Raw genomic sequence first — 23,183 nt, 5'->3', positions numbered from 1 at the left:
TCCAGTTGTCATAAGGAAATGTTTTTGCCTAGCTTTAATGGCAACATTGCTTTTTATTTAAGAAACAGCGGTATGACGCTTCTGAGAATATTTTTCTGCACAAGCTACTGGCTTTTTGGAGCACCTACCGAAAGGGGTCAGTTAAAAAACAACAATAGGCAGCGGAGCTGGGGGTAGCCAGGCAAATTCAGCAGAGCAGAGACAAGTCTGCAGACAAGTCTACAGGGACCAGCTGACAAGGGTCTAAGGAGACAAATATAGACCCAGAGAGGAAGAGCAGGCAATGCGAAGGAGGGAAGGGGGAAGGAAGGGAGATTATATATGTCGGCTGTCCCCAGAGTAGTGAGGGTGAACAGACGGCAGGCAGTGAAGCCTATCAGTGTCTCCCAGCTGGTGCAGATCCCCAGGGATGTCCCGAAGGGTGCTGTCTTGACAGCAAGGCTTTGTGAGGCTTTATCGGCAACTATTTTTCGGTCTCTTTCAGCTAACTGTACAGCTCCGAAAAGGGTGGAAGATCAGCTGCACAGAACCAGTGGTGTGTCCCCAACAGATGTGGCTGATGGTCCCCTATCTTTGCCCATTAGTTGTCTCCCTGCATCCTTTCCCTGCTGTCTGTGAATGACAACCTTTCCCACCCAGCAAATAAGCAGATATCTTTGGGTTGCATTTATTCTTGGCTCTCCCTTCCAGTCCACCTCCACATGTATCTTTGTTGTACTTAACTATACTGAATACTTTCCCTCCATTTGCAAATGCTTCTGACCTCATTCTGCATTTTGGGGAAGTGAGACAAAGCACTGCCAGGCCCCTTGCCCATGTTTATTCAGAGCATCTGGCTCTGTATATGCCATACATTTAAAGGACATAGCTTACACCAGAGAATGCTGGGAACTGTAGTTTATAGCTCTTATATATAGCTCTTATAGAGCTACAATTCAACCCCCTAACAAACTACATTCCCCAGGATTCTTTGAGGGGGGAGTCATGCACTTCAAATGTGCTTTAAGGGTATAATAATAATAATAATAATAATAATAATAATAATAATAATAATAATAATAATTTATCTATACCCCGCCCATCTGGCTGGGTTTCCCCAGCCACTCTGGGCGGCTTCCAACTGAATATTAAAAACAATACAGCATTAGACATTAAAAACTTCCCTAAAGGGGGCTGCCTTCAGTTGTCTTTTAAAAGTAAAATAGTTGTTTATTGCCTTGACATCTGCTGGGAGGGCGTTCCACAGGGCAGGTGCCACTACCGAGAAGGCCCTCTGCCTGGTTCCCTGTAACCTTACTTCTCGCAATGAGAGAACCACCAGAAGGCCCTCGGCACAGAGGGTTTTGCAGCCAAGTCACAGAAGGCTCAAGAGAACCACAATTTTTAACTCCCAAGAAGCTCTGTCCTTTGGACTGGGATGCCTCCTGTAGCCTGTTGTGGGCCATCTAATAACCCTTGCTTGTTGAGACTTTCTCACCCTGCTTCAGGGCTTTGTTACCAAGAAGAGGGTATTTATCAGTAGAAAAACACATGCATTTCATGACAAAAGCTCCACCATCTCCTGTGGAAGGGTCACAGGAAGCAAGGCTGGAAAAGAAGACATGTTGCCAAGCAGAGTAGGCGGGCAATTGTTCCGACTCAGCAGAAGGCTCCTTGCCCCATATGCAGCAAACATGAAGAGAAGCAAGAAACGTACATTTTAAACCATTCACCTTAAGATGTGGGTGTTTAAACATCAAACCCATTTCTAAAGCCACGTTTTAAAATAGCACATTTGATGCTCTGCCTCTGTCTCCTTACTTCAAAGAAGCCAACAGCGCACATATTGCAGAACCCCTCAAAACGTTGCAGCAGCACAGCAGCACAGCCAACAACAGGTCCAGTTCCAGTGGGAGACCAAGTCAGGCATTGGCCAAGGTCCCTAGGAGATCAGATGGGCCCCTCACTGGCCGCTACAGATGTGCTGCCACTCAGCACTCTTTCACCTGGCCAAGGGGTGGTGTTTTAGCGGTGCATGGGCTGTGGTGCCACTTTGAAATGAGAATCCAAGTCTGCATTTCATAAATCTGTTGGCCGGAAAGAGGGGAGGAGTGTGGCACTGGCAGCATTGTTTCAAGGACCCCAGGAAGTCTGGTCCTGGCCAAGGATGCAAAATTTCTCTTATACATAATTTTTCTGGCCCAATATCACCAGACAGATGTCCCACAACAACCTCTTTTGCACTGGTTCTGGTCTGGCCCAGTTTATAGCAGATCTGCTCATTGTTCATCTGTAATCTAACTAAATATTGTAGATGAACAATGAGCAGATCTGCTATAAACTGGGCCAGCAGTCTCCCTCAGGAGACATACATCTAGAGGGTCCCCCAAGTACCCTGTGGGAGTGGGGGGGTTGATTACAGGTTTCCTTTTTGGAACCAAAATACTTAACTCATTAACTTATGTTATATTTTATATTGCCATTGCAAAAATTGCTCTAATTGAAAAAAGGAGGGATGGTTTGGCTGCAAGGACCCCCCTCTTCTAAACACATATAACCTTCAAGAACTGAACTAATTAAAGGCAATTTATGAATGGAGTGACCACAGGTGAGTGAACAGGAAACAACTAATTAACCACTTTATAATAAAGGGAAAAAGTAGAAGCTACTAATTAAAGGGGTACTAGTCCCCTAAACCCTCAACTGTACTGAAATTTAACTTGTTTTCAACAATGACATCATCTGGGTTATGTGTAAAAACCAAGTGAACAAAGGACACCCATTTCAGACTAAACAACTAGTGTGGAAGGAATTAAACTTCACAAAATCTCCACTCTTTTAGTGTATAAGTAGAAGAACCTCATGATGTGCCAACTGGGAAGAACACCCTCCCCCTACACAACTCAGAACACACACCCTGCAATTCACCACCCTTCCTGTGGTTTCCTGAAGGCTTTGTAGTTGCTTTGTCGAAGATTATTGTGAGAAACCCTAATGTGGTAAAGTGCGAAGATAAGCGGCCCCTTTTGGGGAAAAGAGATAGATGTCAATGCAGGTCGCAGGGAGCAAAGCTGTCATTGGTGTAACCTTGCAACACCTTTCTCTTTGCAAAGCTTTCAGAAATGCATACAACAGAGGATTGCAGTGTAGCCAGCTAGGCTCTCACCTAAACCATGATTATGCAGAGGTTACCATCCTTCCCGCCTTTCAGAACTCTAGCTTAATGTAGCTGCTTCTTTGCATTTAGAAAACAATGCCTAATGTATTCTTTGAGTTTGTGCATGCACAGTTTGCTATAATGGGATACACCATACAGAAGGATTGTATTCGCTTGTCTTTGTAAGTGCTCATCAGTTGCAAATACGCCATTACTTGTGGGCCCAGGATGGGATCCACAGGGTGGCACAGTGGAGACATGGGGCTTCTCTGGTCTGGGGTATCCATGTACAGTTTCAATGAAGGTTTATTAGATTTTTATTCTATCCAATCTGGGTTGCTAATTTTCCTTTCCAAGCTTGAGTCTTTTAGTTGCCAGTAAATCAGATCTCCTGTGCTCAACTCCTATGTTTTTAGTAGCCAGCTAAAGATGCTATGTATTTTAATGACGCTGAGGTTTCCAGTACAGTGGTACCTTGGTTTAAGAACAGCCCTCTTTATGAACTATTCGGTATATGAACTCGGCAAAAACCAGAAGTAGTGTTCCGGTTAACGAACTTTACCTCGATTTACAAACAGAAGCCGAACGGTGGAAGGGCATCGGCAGCAGGAGGCCTAATTAGGGAAAGCGCACCTCGGTTTAAGAACGGACTTCTGGAGCAGATTAAGTTCGTAAACCGAGGTACCACAGTATCATATTTATACTTCAGATCATAGGCATTGTAAGTCTGAGGAGGACCAGATGATATGGACTCAAGTATCTACAGCTCTGTACATACACCCAGTTATTGCACATCCAGTCCATTCCTACTGCTGGTTTGGGAAGCGGTGTACATGGTGTTAGCTATAATCCACATCTAGCCTGTATCCATCCTATTATTTTTTTTAAATTAAATACTATTTTTGATGCATTTCCCCCAACCAGCTTTGATCTAAATTTAAAAAAACACACCACAATCTAGATGCATTTTAATCTGATAATGTAAAGAGCCTTAATACTTGCCACATTTATGGTTGTTGACTGCATACTTTCCTGAAGGGATGAGGAACCTGTGGCTCTCCTGATCTTGTTGGACTCCATCTCCCTTCAGGCCCAACCAGGATGGCTAATGGCCAGGGATGATAGGAGCTGTGATTAAACAACATCTGGAGTTGTGCAATGGTTTTGCACCCCTGCCCTTCTGGAATACCCGGTGTGGACTCAGTAAATTCACCAAAGCTGTTTTTGCTGTATCAGCCTTAATTAGACATCAAGGTCCAGTCTGCATTAGTGTGGATTGCACACAAGTGTACACTGTTTAATCATCAACGATATTATTTCCCCTTGATACACGGAGGTCACCCATTCAGCTCTTTTGCCTTCCAAATATATTCTGCAACACTAGTTCACACATTACTGCAGCCATTATGTTGCCACCTCATCAAGTAAAAGAAGATAAAAGAACCAGAACCTCTTCCCAACCAGATGATTTCATTCATTGTAACCTCCAAATCCCAAAGTTCTTGGCAGAAGAAGAGAGAGGGAAAAGACAGGGCAACCAAATCTTCTGAGTCACCCATCAGACGTGATACAATTACTAAAAATCTCTAGTGGTTCTCGGCAGTCCAGGCTTGGGGCTTTCTGTCTAAGCTGTGGGTCCACATGCTTCTTTGATTAGACATGGGGTTGTGACTCAGAAACTGAGCTGCGTTTTTCTAATTTACCAGGAATATGACTGTGTACTTTTACTCCCAACACATCTCAGAGAGTTTGGTGGCGAAACACATAAAATGTCTCAGACTTCAGAAGCCATTAGGTGAGCAGGATCAAATGTCTGTCTCTGACTATAAGCTGAAGGGTCCTAGCCAAGTTCACAGAAGTGCTGAGTCAAGAAGGAATAAGGAAAATGGTCCAAGGAGAAAAAAAGCATCTGTCCTGAGAAAACGACACACCAGGTGTGTGCAGATGCTGAGACTCTAGCATATTCACTAGAGAGCATGGCTGGGGAAAAGGTTGCATCATCTTTACCCTCACCCCCCGCCCCCAAGGCAGAAATGCAGAATGGTGTGAACAGCAGTATGTGGGGTGCTGTCTGGTCACTGAGAAAAAATAAATTAGTCAACCTAGGAAGCTTTATGAGGTTTGAATACCATAAAAAGGTAGAATGTTAATGCTGTTGCCTGGTGACAACTAATCTGTGGCTCTACAAATGTGCTTGGATTACAACTCCCATCATCTCAAATCACTGACCATTCTGCATGGGCCTAGTGGGAGTCCAGCAATGTCTGCCCACAGGTTCCCCACGGACTTTCAGTGCCAACTGTACAGGTTCCCTATTTTGTTCTGCTGCTCAGAGAACAGATGCAGATTTACTCTAAATTTGCTTTGCTCTGCTGGTAAGTGACACATCAGCACCAGGTGGCTATTAAAAATGGCACAAGTCAAAGGGGAGCCACTGTGTAGGTTGCAGAGGCTGCTGGATTGTTGGGCTTGGATATGGGAAGTGCAGATTCAAATACCAGCTCTCTCATGCAGCTTGACTGCATGGTGGTCTTGGATAAGTTGCCCGCTCACAGTCTAACAACAACTGTGAGGGGAGAGAGAGACTGCTTGCCGTCAGGGGGTGGTTGGTACACCTGTGCTGCCCTATCTTCAGCCCAGGAAACCATCAAAAGGGAGTTGCTGCCATGGGCATCATATGAGAATGTGTATTTTAATGAATAGAGTGAAAGGTTAGGAATCATGGGGGTGAGGAGAGTATGTATATGAACTTAACAGTGCTTCGTTTATCTTTTGGTTGCTATTTTGTTAATGTTGTTTTATACATTATAAATGATGCATTGATTTGTTAATCATGTAATGTAACTTTTGCATTAATTGTGACCATAGAATCATAGTGTTGGAAGGAACCACAAGGATCATCCAGTCCAGGGGTCGGCAACCCGCGGCTCCGGGGCAGATACTAGCGAAGGGAGGAGGCGCATTGTGCGCCCCGACACTCCCCACTGTGGCGGGCGCTGTACTGGCTGTGAGGTCGCATGGGGGCGGTGCGTGCGTTAGTCACGCACCATTCCGACGTCACCTTCCCGCCCGCCCGCCCGCTACATTGTAAGTACGCTGGTCACTGCATTGAAAGGGGGCATGGACGCTGGTCACTGTTTTGAAGGGGAGTGAAGAACACACACACACACAAAAAGGTAACTTGTTAATTTAACATTTATTTCTATGAGGAGGAGTAATTCTGAGGGGTCAAACAAAGAAATAATAAAAAGTGACAAAAAAGTTATTTTTATAATGACGAGTTTTGCGGCTCCCAGTTTTTTTTTCCTTTGGAAACGGGTCCAAGTGGCTCTTTTTGTCTTAAAGGTTGCAGCCCCCTGATCTAGTCCAACCGCATGCAGTGCATGAATCGTTTGCTCAACATGGGGGTCGAACCCAGGACTCTGAGATTAAGAGTCTCATGCTCTACCGACTGAGCTATGCTTTGTTTACAGTGTTTTATAGATTGTACAGATTAATGGTTGCAATGATTTGTTAATTATTCTATAGGATTTATGCTCTATGTGTGATGTTCTACTATGTTAAATCATAAAAAAATTCCTTCCAGTAGAACCTTAGAGATCAACTTAGTTTTGTTATTGGTATGAGCTTTCGTGTGCATGCACACTTTAGATACCAACACGGCTACCTGTTCAATCATGTTATTATTATTTATTGTTTGTAAGATGTTTTGGAATTCATTTCAATGAAAAGTGGCATAGAAATATAATAAAATTAAATCAGATTTTTACTTGCAAGTGGCAGTAAGCTTTCCTTCTGAGTTGAAATAAGAACAGATGAACTGTTAACTGGTCGAAGTCTGCCCCCTTGTGGCAAAGAAATATTCAAAGAGTGGGAAAGACAGTGCTTCCGGACAGGGGCATCTGGATATTGCAAATGGGTTACTGGCACAATATTCCTTTTAATTCAATGGATTTTGCACAGAAAAGATAGATACAGATTAAATGAAAAAATACAGGCTGACATTTTGATGGATGCTGCAAAAATATAATATGCATGAGCAGTAAAGGTAAAGGTAAAGGTACCCCTGCCCGTACGGGCCAGTCTTGACAGACTCTGGGGTTGTGCGCCCATCTCACTCAAGAGGCCAGGGGCCAGCGCTGTCCGGAGACACTTCCGGGTCATGTGGCCAGTGTGACAAAGCTGCATCTGGCGAGCCAGAGCCGCACACGGAAACGCCGTTTACCTTCCCGCTGGTAAGCGGTCCCTATTTATCTACTTGCACCCAGAGGTGCTTTCGAACTGCTAGGTTGGCAGGCGCTGGGACCGAGCAGCGGGAGCGCACCCCGCCGTAGGGATTCGAACCGCCGACCTTTCGATCGGCAAGTCCTAGGCGCTGAGGCTTTAACCCACAGCGCCACCTGCGTCCCTTTCATGAGCAGTACCCATCCCAATATAAACACCTGTCTTGGGGCACCCAGAGAGCAGATAAGTAATCCGAACTTAAAAATGGAAAGCGTAATGCTGGTGGTCAGCAAAAGAGGTTTAAAGATTGGCTCAAGGCAAATCTAAAAAAAATGTAGTATACAAATCTAAAAAAAATGTAGTATACACACTGACAGTTGGGAAACACTGGCCTACAAGCACTCCAGTTGGAGAACAGCCTTTCCAAAGGTGTCATGGGCTTTGAAGACACTCAAACTCAGGATGGAAGGGAGAAACTTCCACACCGTGATCAACTCCTGCCTGGAAACCAATGTCCCCACTGTGGAAGGATGTGTGGATCCAGAATTGGCCTCCACAGTCACTCACGGACTCACTGTTAAAACTGTGTTTATGGAAGACAATCTTACTTGGCTACTAGTGATTGCTGAAGAAGAAGATAAGCGAACAGGGTGGCTACCACACTTGCCGTTATTCTGGAACTGCCATCCTTTGTTCACTCCCTTTTATCCAGATGACACTGTTGCCAGCCTGCTGCATTCCAGCATTCTCTTCTGTTGCCCTCCCAACTTTTTTCAGGCCTGCTCTGAGGAGATCTATCCAAGAGAGCCCCAGCCCATTTAAAATAGTGGCAGTGCCAGGCTGTCTAATACAGACAAGCAACATGCTATCAAAACTTTTTGTGGGTCCTGTTCTTTAATTAGAAGCTTCCTTTAGGTGGCTTCTTCCATTAATCAGTACTCAGCTTGGCTGTGGCATTACTAATGAACGAGTCACACAGTGCAATCCTATATGTGTCTAAAGGTAAAGGGACCCCTGACCATTAGGTCCAGTCGTGACCGACTCTGGGGTTGTGGCGCTCATCTCGCTTTATTGGCCGAGGGAGCCGGCGTACAGCTTCCGGGTCATATGGCCAACATGACTAAGCCGCTTCTGGCGAACCAGAGCAGCGCACAGAAACGCCGTTTACCTTCCCACCAGAGCGGTACCTATTTATCTACTTGCACTTTGACGTGCTTTTGAACTGCTAGGTTGGCAGGAGCAGGGACCGAGCAACGGGAGCTCTTCTGATCGGCAAGCCCTAGGCTCTGTGGTTTAACCCACAGCGCCACTCGCGTCCCTTATATGTGTCTACCCAGAAATAAATTCTATTAAGTTGAATGGAGCATACTCCCAAACAAGTGAAGATAGGATTTCAACCTCACTTCCTGCCCCAGATGGAATGCTAATCGGCCCAGGGTCCAACACTCTAACTACTACCCCACACTGGCTTTACTGAAAACAAATAATTCATCATCTAAGGCAGGCATCCCCAACCTGCAGCCCTCCAGATGTTTTGGCCTACAACTCCCATGATCCCTAGCTAACAGGACCAGGGTTCAGGGATGATGGGAAAACATCTGGAGGGCCGAAGGTTGGGGATGCCTGATCTAAGGTTTACAGTCTAACAATCAAAATTCAAAACTATGACAGGAGGCAGAAGGAATAGTTCAAACAGTTTTTATATGATAACATACAAGGACGTTGTTGCCAATTACTGAATGCAGAGGCCACTGACAGGAGGGCCTGGCCAAAATTAAGGGGTAAATTTTTAGAAGCTTCTAAAAGAAAGAGAGTGTAGCACCATAATTTATTTGAGAAGGCAATTGATTCCAACAGGAAGGAGAAATAAAGATGCAAATAGGCAGATGAACTAGAGATTCAAGATTCTCCCAGACCCCTGTCCAAATATTAAAAAGGAAAATTACACCTATCTCCCTGGGGCAGGAGAGGTACAGTGTCAAACGAATTTAAAAATAATAATCTGAATGACAACATCAGACGAGAGATGGAACTATTGCCCCTCATTGCAACATTTCTCACAAATCTTTAGCAAAATCCATCTCTAAGCAATGCAACAGTAACCCCTCTTTAAAAACAATGTTAGATGTGTACATAATTATGTTTGATCTGGTGTGGCACCAACCAACTGGCCAGGTTTGATATCAGCAACATTCAGGAACTGATTGCAGAACCCTTTAAACATATATGCACCGTGCATTTGAGATGGTGCCTGTAAATATAAATCACAGTCTAAGTTGGCATGCAAAATATATGTGGGTGTGGACACCATACTTTTCTAAAATGGTTGCTTATGAAGTTTGCAGGTAAACACCGTGACTGACACAGATGCACCCATGCAATCAGACACTTTGAACTCAGGATGTGGCTCCAGGAACCCAAGATGCAAAATATAAAACAACACCAATATTGGAGGAATAATAGAATAACGAAAGCCAAAAAAGCAACACCAGTGGAAGGAAAAGCAAAACACCACAAACAGTAAAGCCAATAAATGCATGAGAAATGCCTATTCTAAAAGTCACATTTTGCTGTATGTTTAAAAGCCAGTTGATTTAAAAAATAAAACATATCATCTCAGACCAACCAGTAGTCAGATCTGTATTTACTCTTTCAGGTCCTGAGTATTACCCACATTACTGTATATATCCCTTTGGATTTCAGCATAAAACATCTTATTTTAACCACCCCAACTTGTTTATAGCATCTGGAAGGCAACACGTTAGCAAGCCCTTAGAACATGAATTATTATTTTTTTGCTTTTTACATTTAAAGAAATGGAATCACTTCCTACCTCATAGCTGGCAACCAAGAACTCTTTCGATACAGATGTATATATATTTAAAAAGTAATCCAGCATTTCCTGAGTTCCAATTTATATTTTCATGGTCATCCTCTTGGCTTCCATCACTACCAGGAAATCAGTGTTGGCTGGAATAGGTGTTGCGCTTTAAATCAACACAGTATAAGACCTTTAATTTTTCTGAGTTCTGACAGTTGTTTACATTTCTGCATTTCGGTGACGCCTTTTCTCTGCCACATGCATTGTACTTGAACAGGAAGTGGGGAGAGCAGGGGGGTTGTAGGAGGTGGGTTTCCTGTTGCACAGTCTGTAAAGCACACAAGTTTTGATGCTCAGTGGAGTTTTGATCAAAACATCATCACCTTTGAAGAGAAAGTGAAGCTGAAGGGGAGGGGGGACCAAGTAGAAAAATTAATGCTGAAAAACTAAACACCACCACAACATTCCCAGTATTTGGGAGACCTAGCCAAGAGGTGGAGGCTATTTATATACTAATGTTTTAAATATTATACACACCCACTGCAGAAACTCACAAATGGTGGTTTGAGAGCCACCCATGCAGTCTGACAGCTTAGAAGCAATGGATATTAGAGACAATGCAGCAAAAGAGGTAAATGGATGGACGGACACCACAACATTGTTTTTGTTGAATAAGTCTGGTTGATCAGCTCAAGAATTCAAACAGTTGTTTGCGTCATTGCTCCTGAATATGCATCCTCTTACTGGCAAGTGGTTTAGAGACGTCCAACTGTACTAGCCTAAGGGACTATGGGAGAGACTGACTGTTCTTGGCTCTTAGATTTATATATAAGTAGCCAGTCAAAATTATGTGAGTGAGCCTTTTGCCTGGCATGCTGGAAGCTGGGAGCTGAGGTGGCTCTGGTGCAGCAGCATTTTAACTGTTGCACCAATACACATGTCGGGGAATAGCGCTAAAAGAGACACAGGAAATTTCTTACACTGAGTCAGGCTACTGATCCATCCAGCTTGGTATCACTGACACTGACTGGCAGTAGCTATTATGGGTTTCAGGCAGGAATCTTTCCCAGCCCTTCTACAGATGCCAGGTTTTGAGCCTGGGACCTTTTGCATGCAAAGCATGTTCTCTCCACCAAGTTATGATTCTTCTCTTTCTGCTGTCACCTGTGAGTCCTTCTGCTCAGTTCTTTAAACTAATGTTTTCATGCATAAAGATTTGAAGAAAAGAAAACTTCTGGAAGTGCAGCTACTATTTAATCCCAATGTTAAAAGCCGCACATACCAAAATTCTCTGTTCTGTGCAACTATTAAAAGTACAGGAACCATGTCCACCTTTGCCTTGGATCACCCTATAAAGGTGCTCAACCCCAGTCAGACGTTTTAATAGTCATGAGAGGTAGGCAGCAGTATAGTGGCAGGCTGATATACACACATTCACTGCAGTGCTGAAAAGACCCCTGCTCAGACAACTATACATGTGGAGGGCTTTCTTCCACACATTCAGTAACCTTGCTCTTCTTCCTGCATTTGGGAACCTACATTTCGGTGTTCCTAAACATAGAAAGATTCCTTATGCTGCCTTAGACTACAGTGGTACCTCGGGTTACAATCTCTTCAGGTTACAAACTCCGCTAACCCAGAAGTAGTACCTCAGGTTAAGAACTCAGGATGAGAACAGAAATCGCGTGGCAGTGGCGCGGCGGCAGCAGGAGGCCCCAATAGCTAAAGTGGTACCTCAGGTTAAGAATGGTTTCAGGTTAAGAACGGACCTCTGGAATGAATTAGGTACATAACCAGAGGTACCACTGTACAGTGGTACCTCGCAAGACGAAATTAATTCATTCTGCGAGTTTCTTCGTCTTGCGGATTTTTCGTCTTGCGAAGCACGGATGAACCCTGGTATTAAGGTTTTAAGAAAAAGGAAACAAACTCGCAAGATGTTCCGTCTTGCAAAGCAAGCCCATAGAGAAAATCGTCTTGTGAAGCAACTAAAGAAATGAAAAACTCTTTCGTCTTGCGAGTTTTTCGTCTTCCAAGGCATTCGTCTTGCGAGGTACCACTGTATTGGTAAATCTAGCTCAGCATTGTCTATAGAAGTTCCCTCAACATGTGTAGAAAGGGCACCAACAATGAAATTATCACTCATTAACTAAATTAGTCTAGACACTACAGAAGAGATTAATTGCATGTTTATTATCTCCTGAAATTTTTGCCTCAGGCTCTTAGTAAATAAAAAATTATAAAAACGCAAACAAACGCAGTGCATTTGTATCTCACAATGGCATGGGGAAAACTATGCTATGAAAGCAGTAGCCCTCTCCTGACATTTGCCTCCTCACAGCACATCTTGCAACAGATACTTCATCATATACACCCTTTGAACCTGGGCATTCCATTTAGCTATATTGCCTAATAGCCATTAGCAGGCAGGACCTGCAACAAAATGTTGCAATCTATATCAGCCCTGATCAGAGTTCCAGCAAGCCAGGCATGACCCCTCATGGGATACTCCGTTCCATTCTCCTCCCCCAACTCATAACTCTGTACTTTTTTTTGTACTTGTGCAAACTGTGGGGTCTCCTGAAGTCTGCTGCTACCTCATTTTTGTGCATGAAGGGGCAATTTTGGCTACATTAGGATTGGCACTGAGTTTGCTATGTGTATGGACCTGCATAACAGGGGTTGGACTAGATGACTGTTGGGGTCCTTTTAGACCCTACAGTTCTAACCACATGTTACAGTGTAGAGTTCCCCTATTCAGGTTTCGAGCCATTTTGTCAAATCCTCTCTTGAAGCCATTTAAGCTAGTGAAGACCATCATATGGAGGTTTCATTGGAGGTGGGTGCGTGGTCATCTGTCATGGATACTTTAGTTGCGATTCCTGCATCGCAGGGGGTTCACAGAATTGTAGAGTTGGAAGGGACCCCAAAGGTCATTCTAGTATTAGGAGAAAGGAAGGCAATTTCCCCAGAGAATGCATATAGATGTGATAAAATGTGAACTTCTAACATGAGAAATATTTATTTAGACAACTGTTTTTGTGCACTTTACCTCTTCTGCTGTGCTGTGTGCATGGCTCCTAAACCCAACCATGCCTACAATATTAAGAGTGATAACTTTGACAGGAGTAGCTGCATGAGTTTGTTGTAGCAAATAATACAGTGACGTTCTGAACCTCCTTCAGCACTAGGTTTACTTCACTACTGTCTAATGTTATCCTGAGTTGCACAAAAAAACCAGGCTGCACATTTTAGATTTCTCTGCCCCCTTCCACCTGCGTTCACAACCCCCCTTTTTTTTTTAAAAAAAATCATTTTTATTTGATTTTACAGATGTAAATTGATAACGATACCAAATACATACCCGTGTATAGAGAATTCTCTGAATCTCGAGACTTCCCCCCATCCCCTCCATGGGTCCTATTGTCAACATTTTCAACTGCGTATCATTCCGTACTCTATATTTTATATCCATCCATATTATCCATAATATTTGTCACGTTACAAGTGAAATTAAAATCCTGCTAATGTTTTCATCTGCTTACAGTGGTCTCCTAAGTAAATCTTTGTTTACGACACCTCTGAAGCGCGTGCACTCGGCCACGTGAGGAGGAAAACATTGCAGGCATCTGAGGCAAAGCCCAAATTTTTTTTATGGAGGCAAAAAAACCAAAACCCTCTTCGTTGTCATCCCTATTCAGGATCACTTTTGCTTCACCGTCTCAGAAACGTTTCGCTGGACCAGCCCTTAACCCTCTCGATCAATAGTAGTATAGTACCTGAGGGGAGCGCCACCGTGCCGCCTCACCGCGAACTACAACTCCCACTATGCTGTTCGTAGAGGCGCATGCGCGCATTCTCCCATGGATCCAAGATGGCGGACACGGGGACCGGCGGCTCTGGCAGCTCGGGCACGGTAAGGCTAGGGCTCCGGAGCTCTTTTTTTGGGGGGGGCACGACCCAATTGCGGGCCCGCTCTGTGGTCACCAGGTGCCCGCCTCAGGCTCTCAGGACAGCGCGGGGCGGCGTTAGGACACCGAGGAAGGGGGAGGCTCTGCGTGAGAGGCGGGCGCCTCTTGATTTGCGGGGCGCCATTGCTTGCTGCCGATCACTTTCAGACTGCTCTGGGTTTCGGGGGCAGCGCCTTTCCATTCCCTCTTCTGCGATTCTGCGCTTGCAGAAAGCCAGATAACGTTGCAAGCAGGTGGCCACCCAAAACATGCGCGCAAAAACACCGCTTTCTAAGATCACGAGAACTGTGCACGAATCTTGAGGTCACGTCTGAACACACGCGTCCCCCCTAACTTCTTCCCCCTTTCCGGAAGCTGCCTAATACTGAACCATGCCATTTCTTCACCTTGCCTGCCCAGTACTATGTCCCCCTGACGCAACACATCTACCCAAGGCGGGGGTCGCTGGCGGAAGGGAAAGGCAATTCTGAAAGCTGCTGCTTGAGATCCTCTTTAACTGGAGAAATCAGGGATGTTGCTTTTGCACACCTGTTCCCATGAGTAAGCATGAGGCTAATTCCTTGCTAATTTTGCAAACTTGGGAAGTAGAGAGAGCACTGTCAGAAGTGGGACTTGAGAGCACATGTTGGACTTTGGGAGAAGGACCCATTTGAGACATGTTTAGCAGTAACTGAGGGTGGGACTCACATAACGAACTCTGTTAGTGGAACTGCAAGGGCCTTCTCCCCCCCACCTACCCTACCCCCCCATGCTCCTGAAATTGGCTTGGGAAGCAGTCAGGAGAACCCCCAGAACAGTGAAGGGAGGATCATTCCATTTGCAAGCTGATACACTTGTGCAAATGGAACATTTATAATAGCACAGTGTTGAATTCCACCCTAAGTGGCGTTGTTGACAACTTCTGCATGCTCCTTATTTATGTGCTCCCTTTACTAATCACATCCTCCTTGGTTGGGTTTGGTTCCAGCAGCGATCAGGTGGCAAACACTCTTCAACCCCGGCAGATAACTACTATTTGGCTCGAAGGAGGACCCTTCAAGTGGTGGTTAGTTCGTTGCTGACAGAGGCTGGGTTTGAGAGCTCTGAGAAGGCTGCTGTGGAGACCATGACAGAGATGCTCCAGAGCTGTGAGTATCCCCAACTGTGTAATACTGAGAAACCTCCACTGCTAGTATTAGGCACATTAGTCTTAACCCTCCCCACCAGTGACAATAACAGACACAGGCATTTGCAATTTCTGCAGGAGGAGCTGACCAAAATGGGGGCTCTGCTTCTTCAGGAGTGGCTTGAAAGGGAGATGTTTGGCAGCACTTTCACCTTCTGTGTGGTGCTGCAACAGTTTTGGAGCTGCCATTTGACATGCTTGCCGTCAAGTAGACAGCATGACCCTGCATATCAGTTTCACTGCCAAAACTCTGTTTTGAGCAACTGAAGCCCTTTGGCGATTGCTTGACATTATGTAACAAATTAGGAGAACTGTGATCTTGATTTGCCTGACAGACCACTGGGAAACATAAGCTGTTTGGAATAGGAATGCATGGTGTTGCTTTGCTTTCATGTAGGTGTCCAAGTTTCATGTACGGTATTTTTTTCACATTGCTGTTTGTTTGGTGGTGGCAAGTAGCAAATGGCATCAAATATCTTTACCTTCTCCCTTACTTCTGTTCTTAAAACCTAGAACAGGCTTCCTCAACCTCGGCCCTCCAGATGTTTTTGGCCTACAACTCCCATGATCCCTAGCTAGCAGGACCAGTAGCCAGGGATGATGGGAATTGTAGTCTCAAAACATTTGGAGGGCCGAGTTTGAGGAAACCTGACCTAGAATATGACACACACACCATTACCAATTCTTGTTTTATATATTCCTTACTATTTTCTTTGGGGGGGAAAGGATTCATTTTCTAAAAAATGCTGAACACTCCACAGTAGAATACTAGGCTTCTATTCCCCCCACTTCCTCTGCAATCTAAATTCTATGGATGGATGATGGTCTCTAGAAATTCAGCTTCCCCTAAATTCAGAATAGTGCTAAAGTGAGCGTGTGATGATATATCTTGACTCTCAGTTCTGTGGTGAATTTTGCTTTGCCAGACATTTCAGAAATTGGGAGGAGTGCCAAATCTTTCTGTGAACATACTGCGAGGACTCAGCCGACCCTTTCAGATATTGTCGTCACCTTAGTTGAAATGGGTGAGTGTCAGGATTACATGGTACAGTCATGGCAGTTGCGGAGAGGTCAGAAGGGATTGTGTAAGTGTAGTCATTGAGCAGATACAGCTATTACTCCTACAGTACAGTAATGGATGTACCATTGATTGGATGCTTGATCCATTGAGCATGAAAGATGGGTTGCCATCCTTTGGGAATCTTTGGGAAGGATACCAGAGTCCTACTGCCCAACCCCTTTTCCTGCTATTGAAGCTCCATGTCACCTCTTGGTGCAGAGGAAAGTTCAATCCATCCACCACCTCATCTTCCTCCTTACTGTGGATGGCGTACCTCCATTCGGCCCATTCGGTGTTTTAGGCACTCATTCATTCATTTGAATATATATTCAAGTAAACCTATCTGCTATTCTGTTTGGATTCCTCTGGAATCAGAGAAGGGTGAGCAAATGCTGGTGAATTAATTAATACTTCCCTCCCCACATAGTGTAGCCATAGTGCCAGGGCTTCAGTGGTGGATGAGTTAAGATCGCATTGTGGATTGGCTTGCTAGAATGACTTTTCCTTTCTTTTGTTTTAGGCTTCTTTGCTTTCTTCTGTTTCAGGCTTTAATGTGGAAACACTCCCTGCATACGCCAAACGGTCCCAGCGGATGGTGATCACTGCCCGTATGTGAGCTCTTGCATGCATTTTATTTTATTCATACTTAACTTTATAAAAGGAACTTTAGCCCAGTAATTGGGACATGTGCTCTGTTGCTTTGGAATTACGTTGGGCCAGTATCTTTTTCCTAAGTCATATTCTCAGGAGGGAAAGGAGTGGTTTCTACAGCAGACTCATTCAGTTGGAGAAGCAGTTCACTATTTTTCAATTTAGGCTCTGTGGATCCCTTTAAGATGTTCTTGTTGGCTTTTATCACAGACTGAAACTCAGCTTTATTTAGTATTCTGCCAATTGTATGTTGGCTGCTGAAGCTATTGCATGATCATTATTTCATTAAATATTTCTTAAGAAGCACATCTAAGGCTGCAGTTTTAAGCACACTTAGCTGGGGAGTAGGCTCTGTTGAATTATGCGGAACTTGATTCTAAATAAATGTGTTGCGTGTGACTTGGGCCTTGAATGAGAACAAAATAACTTAAGGCTTCTTCATACTTTTGCAGAGTCTTAATATTTTTTAGTTACGCCATATCTGTAGGTAAATATATGCTGAAACAGAGTTCCAGGGACTGAGGTGAAATTTTGGCTGCAGTGCTATAAGCACACACATTTGGTTTCAGGGAAATGTTTAAGGATTTAAGGGCCAGAGACCAAAAGTGAGGGAAGCAATTGATGTCACTCTTACCTTTGTTCAGTAGGCTGCATTCCATGCACACAGATGCCAGAGGTTTCTACATACACAAACACTTCACACATCTCTCCATATTCCATCCAGGCAAGCAAGAGGCATTCTTGAATCTCAAGGACACAATCCAGCCAGGCAAAAGCACTTGAGGAGAGTGCAGAGCTGAGCCAATGAGGGGTGTGGTTTGAGGAGAGTGTGCATAGCCTGGACTGAGTCCCAAGAGCCTCCTGTACAAACTTGGAGGGCTCCAGGCCTGAAGTTCCCCATTCCTGCCTGAGGAGTGCAGGCATAGGCAGAAAAAAGTTTGCCTAGCTCTGGCCTAAATAGCTTTGTTATATTGGTTGTGCTAAGTTGAACAGAGATCGCCTTCCTCTTAAACTCTGAGGCAGAGGCTGCCATGACTGAAATTCTCTTTCCAATTGCAGCACCTGTAACAAATCAGCCCGTGACTCCAAAAGCTCTGACGGCAGGACAGAACAAGCCTCACCCATCCCATATCCCTGGTCACTTCCCAGAGTTTCCGGATCCTCACACTTACATCAAGACACCAGTAAGTAGGTCTGCCTTGCTTAAAAAAACTAACCAGAGATGGTAGACAAGTTTTTGTGAGACACTTTCAGCCTTTGGGGATGACCAGTGTTTTAAGTGCACTGAGCTATTCCTTTTCCGTTATTTCTGAAAATGGTCCTAAATAAGAGGATTTGGTTGTCTACTGGATAGATGTCAACGTAACTGCACAGGAGTGGCTGGATTGCCACCAGTGACTCTAAGCAATACAGATTCGAAGTCTGTGTATAGTCATTGTCGCCTCCCTCTCTTTGCCTTACAGACGTACCGGGAGCCTGTGTCGGATTATCAGATCCTGCGGGAAAAGGCTGCTTCTCAGAGACGGGATGTTGAAAGAGCTCTGACACGCTTCATGGCAAAGACAGGAGAGACACAAAGTCTTTTCAAGGATGATGTCAGCACCTTCCCTTGTAAGACAATCAATCCAGTGGCAGGGCACATTGTTTCAAGTAAGATGCTCTGTGTCTAGCACAGCCTTCACCCACCTAGCCCCCTCCAGATGTTTTGGAGGGCCAGCAGGGACATTGTGGTCCAAAACATCTCACGGGCACCAGGTTGGCCTTTGGGCTGTCCTATATTGTAAATGAACCCTCCTCAAATGAGCTGCATTTGCAATAAGGCAAATTACAAATATGAAGTATGACATTGTTGTAACTTTGCCAAAAACTTCTACATAGCTACCACAGATGGTGACATCTTTACTTGTAGGCTGCTAGTGGTGACATGTTTACGGTATAACTTTTTCCTTGACCTTGAAAGCTTGCATAGTAGGAAATAAATCTCAATGGTCCATGGCTTTCTTTGAGTTTTCTCTCACTTCCACCCTTTAAGGCCGGACACCTGAGAGATGGATCTCAGTATCTGAGATCATGTCTTCTTCCTTCTTTATCCCTAGTGATAGCCGCCAGGCCTTTTTCAATACCCTACTTGACAGCTCTGCTTCCTTCTGAATTGGAGATGCAGCAGATGGAGGAGACGGACTCATCCGAACAAGATGATCAGACAGACACAGAGAACCTCCCCTTGCACGTGAGCACGGTAGAGCCTAGAGACTCGGTTCGATTCAGCGTGACGTTAGCTCCAGATTCCTGGAAACACTGTATTAAACGGTCACTTAAGTGCAAATGAGATGTTGCAAGTGGCATTTGTTGGGCAAATACATTTTATGTACATAGTTCTGGCTGCAGAATATGCTTGGGGCAGAAGGCAAGTGTGGGCTTCTGTGAAATGCACTCCCTTCTCAGCAAATGTTCGCATCCATAGAAGGCTATGAAGCTTTGCATGGGGTGGTATGGGGAGAAGAGGAGCCATGTCCTTGTTGCTGGAGCAATTAGGCCAATGCCTCACCCCAATTCAGTTGCTCATCATCGGTGGTAGGAACAGAACATGGATGGGATAAATATAGTGGGGTGGTGCATGTATCCCCTTGCCCCGAACCCTCGCTGTGATCCCTTGTTCAGGATAATGCCTGAATCTTCAAAGTTTAGGAAAATTCATTTTGAATTCCATAACACATTTTTGTTGCCTGCCAGCAGAGGGCACCCAACTTCTGTGTGCCAGCGTTGATCGCTCGCTGGTTTGTCTCCTGCATGTCCTTGTTGCTTTCTGCCTTGCTTGTTCTTGGGTGTGCTGATTTGCCAGCTGAGACCCTGACATTGTTCACATCTTGTCTTACCTGCCAGGATGACCCAGGAGCTGAGAAAGAGAATGCATCGGTATTACAGCACAACACCTCGCTTTCTGGCAGCCGGAATGGAGATGAGAACTTGATAGACAATCCCTATCTTCGCCCAGTGAAGAAGCCCAAAATCCGCAGGAAGAAGTGATCTGTGGCAAGATGATGGGTGGGATAGGAGGAAGCTTTTGGACCTCCTGTGGTCGTTGCAACTGCTGAGATGTGGCATAGGAAAGGCAGAAAGATGCTGCTGGTTGAGGGCCAAATGGAAAAGCAGTCTTTCTGGTTCAGGTCCTTTTCTCCCCAACAGTTTGTTATATAACTTAAGGTGAAGTCTGAAATGCTCACCTAGAAACATGGAAATCTATCTGTCTCTTCCAGGGAACAGCATGCTGCAGCTTGCAGTACCTACAGCATCTCTTGCCATTCTCAAGTGTACCTTCTTTTTTTGAGGACTGCAGACAGATTAGCAGGAAATGCAAAATACTTCCTCACATTTTGCCAGGTCTCCTGGAACTTCAGAAGGAGAATCATCTCTCATCTCTGCTTGCCTTTCATATGTGCTACTCATCCTGGGATTCATGCCACATCACCTTGCTAAATATGGCATGTTTGGATGAGGGGTAGCCAAGGGCCTCAGCTGGATATTCACTGTTGTGCCTTTGCAAAAGACAAGGCTGTTCAGAACCACACAATTTCTAAAGTCTGTGTGCTTGGAGCTGAGGGTTTGGTCTGATCTTATCTCTGGTTTGAATTGTCGGGAGAGCTGAGCAGAGAAATTTGATGGTGACAGAGCAAGAAGAGATTTGCAATGCTTGACAGCACAAGACAACTCACTTTTTATAAGTGCATATTGATTGCAGATCTTGTTTTCACCTGGATGAGAGAGCTCTTTGTTTTGAATCATATTGCCTGCGCATTGGCTCAGAGTCTTAGGTTTATATTCTCCTTGGCAATACAGCAGCAGTTTTTCTACCTTCCTCTGGTCTCCAAGTAACGTTGACAAAGGCTGTATTTCTGTCTGTGATAGGAGACAGGTAAAAAGATGCCACCCAGAATGCAATTATAAGCTGTCCACCCTGCTTGATGTTGATGGCTGGGTGTGTGGGTGTGTGTGTTAGGAATGTGCATGGTTGCCTGTACTTCAGTCTCCCATCAGCAGAGAGAAGCGAGAAACTACTCTCTTCCCCCAACACCTTCCACCCTGGCCAGCATGTGCCAGCAAGGCCTGGAATGTAGCAGTAGATTCCCTGCATCACTCCCTGACCCCATCTTCAAGTGTCCATGCTATTTGTATTATATGCCTATCAGTACACTTTCCTAAAATACTTGATTTAAAAGGAAAAAAGAAAAAGACCACACCTTGCTTTTTCTTCTTCAAAGTTTCTGATTACCTTTTGGGAATTTAGTTTTACATCATCCGCTTCTGGAAGGAAATAAAGAACAGTGAGATTGCCTAAAGAAACCTGGTTCAGATGTCACATCCTGATTGTCCAGGCTATGGTTTGGAGAGTTGAGAATATGCTGCAGCTCTTACTCTCTGTCTTAACCCCTCAGGTGCCTCTATTTCTTTGTTTCCTCTAACCATAGTTTTACATGACGTCTCAGTCAGGTAGACTGTGGTTAGCACTAACCTCCAAAACATGATTTGAAACAGTTGTTTGGATGCACTCCTGGTTAGCTATAGCAGTTGTTTGGAAGATAGTCTTAATTGGTTTGTGCTAGTTGGTCTCTGGTGATAACTTTACTATTCTGTTTGGTGAGTAACAATTCAAATTAGCATCAATCCACTTTAACCACAGCAACACTAATAAGAAGGGCTTCCAAAATGTGAAGTTGAACACGAACTGCAAATTATGCCATGTAAAAACAGAATTGTGCTGTAGCTTCACAATGGGCCCATTTGGAAATACTCGGAGCTCAGTTAATACCCTGTTATGCTTTGTTTGCAGCACCTCTCTAGTGCAAGTGCAAATTACAGCAGCTGCTCTCTAAATCTCTGTATACATCTGCTCTGCATTGCTCATACCTGTGGAAAATACTAGTTTAATAGCACTATCTCTTCATCTACCCAGTTAAGTAAGCTTGTAACAAAATTCCTCTGCTGATTTGCCAGATAATTCAATGCTCTTCTAGCTCATTAAGAGACATTAGAAAGTCATGGTGCCCTTTAAATGTGTAGAGTTGCCCCAAATGATCAGATATTTTCCTCTAGGTCCTTTTAGTTGTTGGACTAGAGTGTTCACCATCTCTGACCACTGGCCATGATGGCTGGGGCTGATGGGAGTTGGAATCCCAGCAGTATGTGGAAGGCTCCCCACGACTCTGTAGGTGCAGAGTCAGTGAAAGGAAGGCTCCAGCATTAAAGAACTGGTTGGTGTGGAAGGGAAATAAACTTAGCAGAGTTTCTTTTCAAAATATCCCAAGAGCTTGCACTTATTAAACAGTCATTTTTGCTATAGCCTTCATTCCATAATATCCAAGCAGCTTTTATTGATATCTCATTTCCTTTCCTTCAGTGTAGCCTGTGAGCCTAAATAGATTCACAGATTTTGGCGAGTGTAACATTTGCTGTCTGTTGGTGCTGTGAATCTTTCTATTGATGGGATGAACAAACTCTGGTGCTCCAGATATTGGACCCCCAACTTCCATCAGCCTTATGGTGAGGAATGATGAGTGTTGTAGTCCAAAAACATTGAGGACCACAGGTTCTACAAGATAAGCTGCATTGCTTTCCCCTGCCATTAAAAAAAAAGGAAAGGAAAGGAAAGTCTTTCACATATCAAATTATTCTGTCCATGGCGATCTTGGGGAAAACCTGTTGTTATCCATTTTCATTTGCCAAAAAACTCTTTCACTGTCAATTCTGCTGATATACTTGTATGTACAAATGTAAATAAAGACAGTTGTATATTTATACATTTATATATTTTTGGTCACTGGTTAGGTTTTTGGGCGATTTAAAATGTTAGCCAAATATACACAAATAGTGAAAATAGTTTATTTTTTCAGTTCATAATAAAATGGTGCCTGCATAAGTCAAACTGAGTCTTTGTTTTATATGACTGGTCTTGCATGGGAACTGATTGTCCATTCTCCTTGAATCTCATAGACATCTGCTACCTCTCCATAGCATTGAGGAACGCACGACTAGCTTTTAAACTTTTCCTGTGTAGCAGCATCTAAATTTGAGCCCTCAACTGATGTCAGTACTTTTTCACATTCTGTCCTGCTCCCCCCCCCCCAAAGCATCAGTGTAGCATTTCAAAGTAGCATCTC

The 23,183-nt window shown here is 44.3% G+C and overlaps 2 protein-coding genes across 7 annotated transcripts in view; one reads left to right on the top strand and one right to left on the bottom strand.

Annotated features, from left to right (window-relative positions):
• CCND3 (cyclin D3) overlaps nt 1–13,994 on the bottom strand; it is an 82,706-nt gene extending 68,712 nt beyond the window's left edge. Inside the window, exons 1-2 of one of the 2 annotated variants that reach the window (XM_083745098.1) lie at nt 13,961–13,994; nt 10,194–10,509 (exon numbers count right to left, since the gene is read on the bottom strand). In XM_083745098.1, coding sequence (XP_083601224.1) covers nt 10,194–10,259 — 66 coding nt within the window. In that variant the 5' untranslated portion in view covers nt 10,260–10,509; nt 13,961–13,994. Of the gene's footprint in view, nt 1–10,193; nt 10,510–13,726; nt 13,921–13,960 lie in introns of those variants that run through there. The other variant, XM_083745097.1, reaches the window with a different exon arrangement.
• A 33-nt stretch (nt 13,995–14,027) lies between these two features.
• TAF8 (TATA-box binding protein associated factor 8) lies at nt 14,028–22,948 on the top strand (the record flags this gene model as incomplete). 5 transcript variants are annotated; one of them, XM_083744899.1, is made up of 10 exons in its annotated part: nt 14,028–14,097; nt 15,123–15,279; nt 16,244–16,342; nt 16,923–16,985; nt 18,088–18,212; nt 18,492–18,639; nt 19,125–19,258; nt 19,912–22,119; nt 22,424–22,502; nt 22,599–22,948. In XM_083744899.1, the coding sequence occupies 8 exons, from the start codon at nt 14,029–14,031 to the stop codon at nt 20,053–20,055; spliced, it is 939 nt and encodes a 312-aa protein (XP_083601025.1). In that variant the 3' UTR covers nt 20,056–22,119; nt 22,424–22,502; nt 22,599–22,948. The 5 variants fall into 5 exon arrangements, with proteins under 5 accessions (XP_083601025.1, XP_083601024.1, XP_083601022.1 ...); XM_083744898.1 differs by having other exon boundaries at nt 14,029–14,097; nt 19,125–19,267; XM_083744896.1 differs by having other exon boundaries at nt 14,029–14,097; nt 15,120–15,279; nt 19,125–19,267.
• Between the last annotated feature and the right edge of the window lie 235 nt (nt 22,949–23,183).

This window comes from Podarcis gaigeae (assembly GCF_964106915.1).
Source record: "Podarcis gaigeae genome assembly, chromosome: 6".
Taxonomy (NCBI): Eukaryota; Metazoa; Chordata; class Lepidosauria; order Squamata; family Lacertidae; genus Podarcis; species Podarcis gaigeae.
Note: the sequence above shows the minus strand (reverse complement) of the source record. Positions and strands in the feature narration are given on the sequence as shown.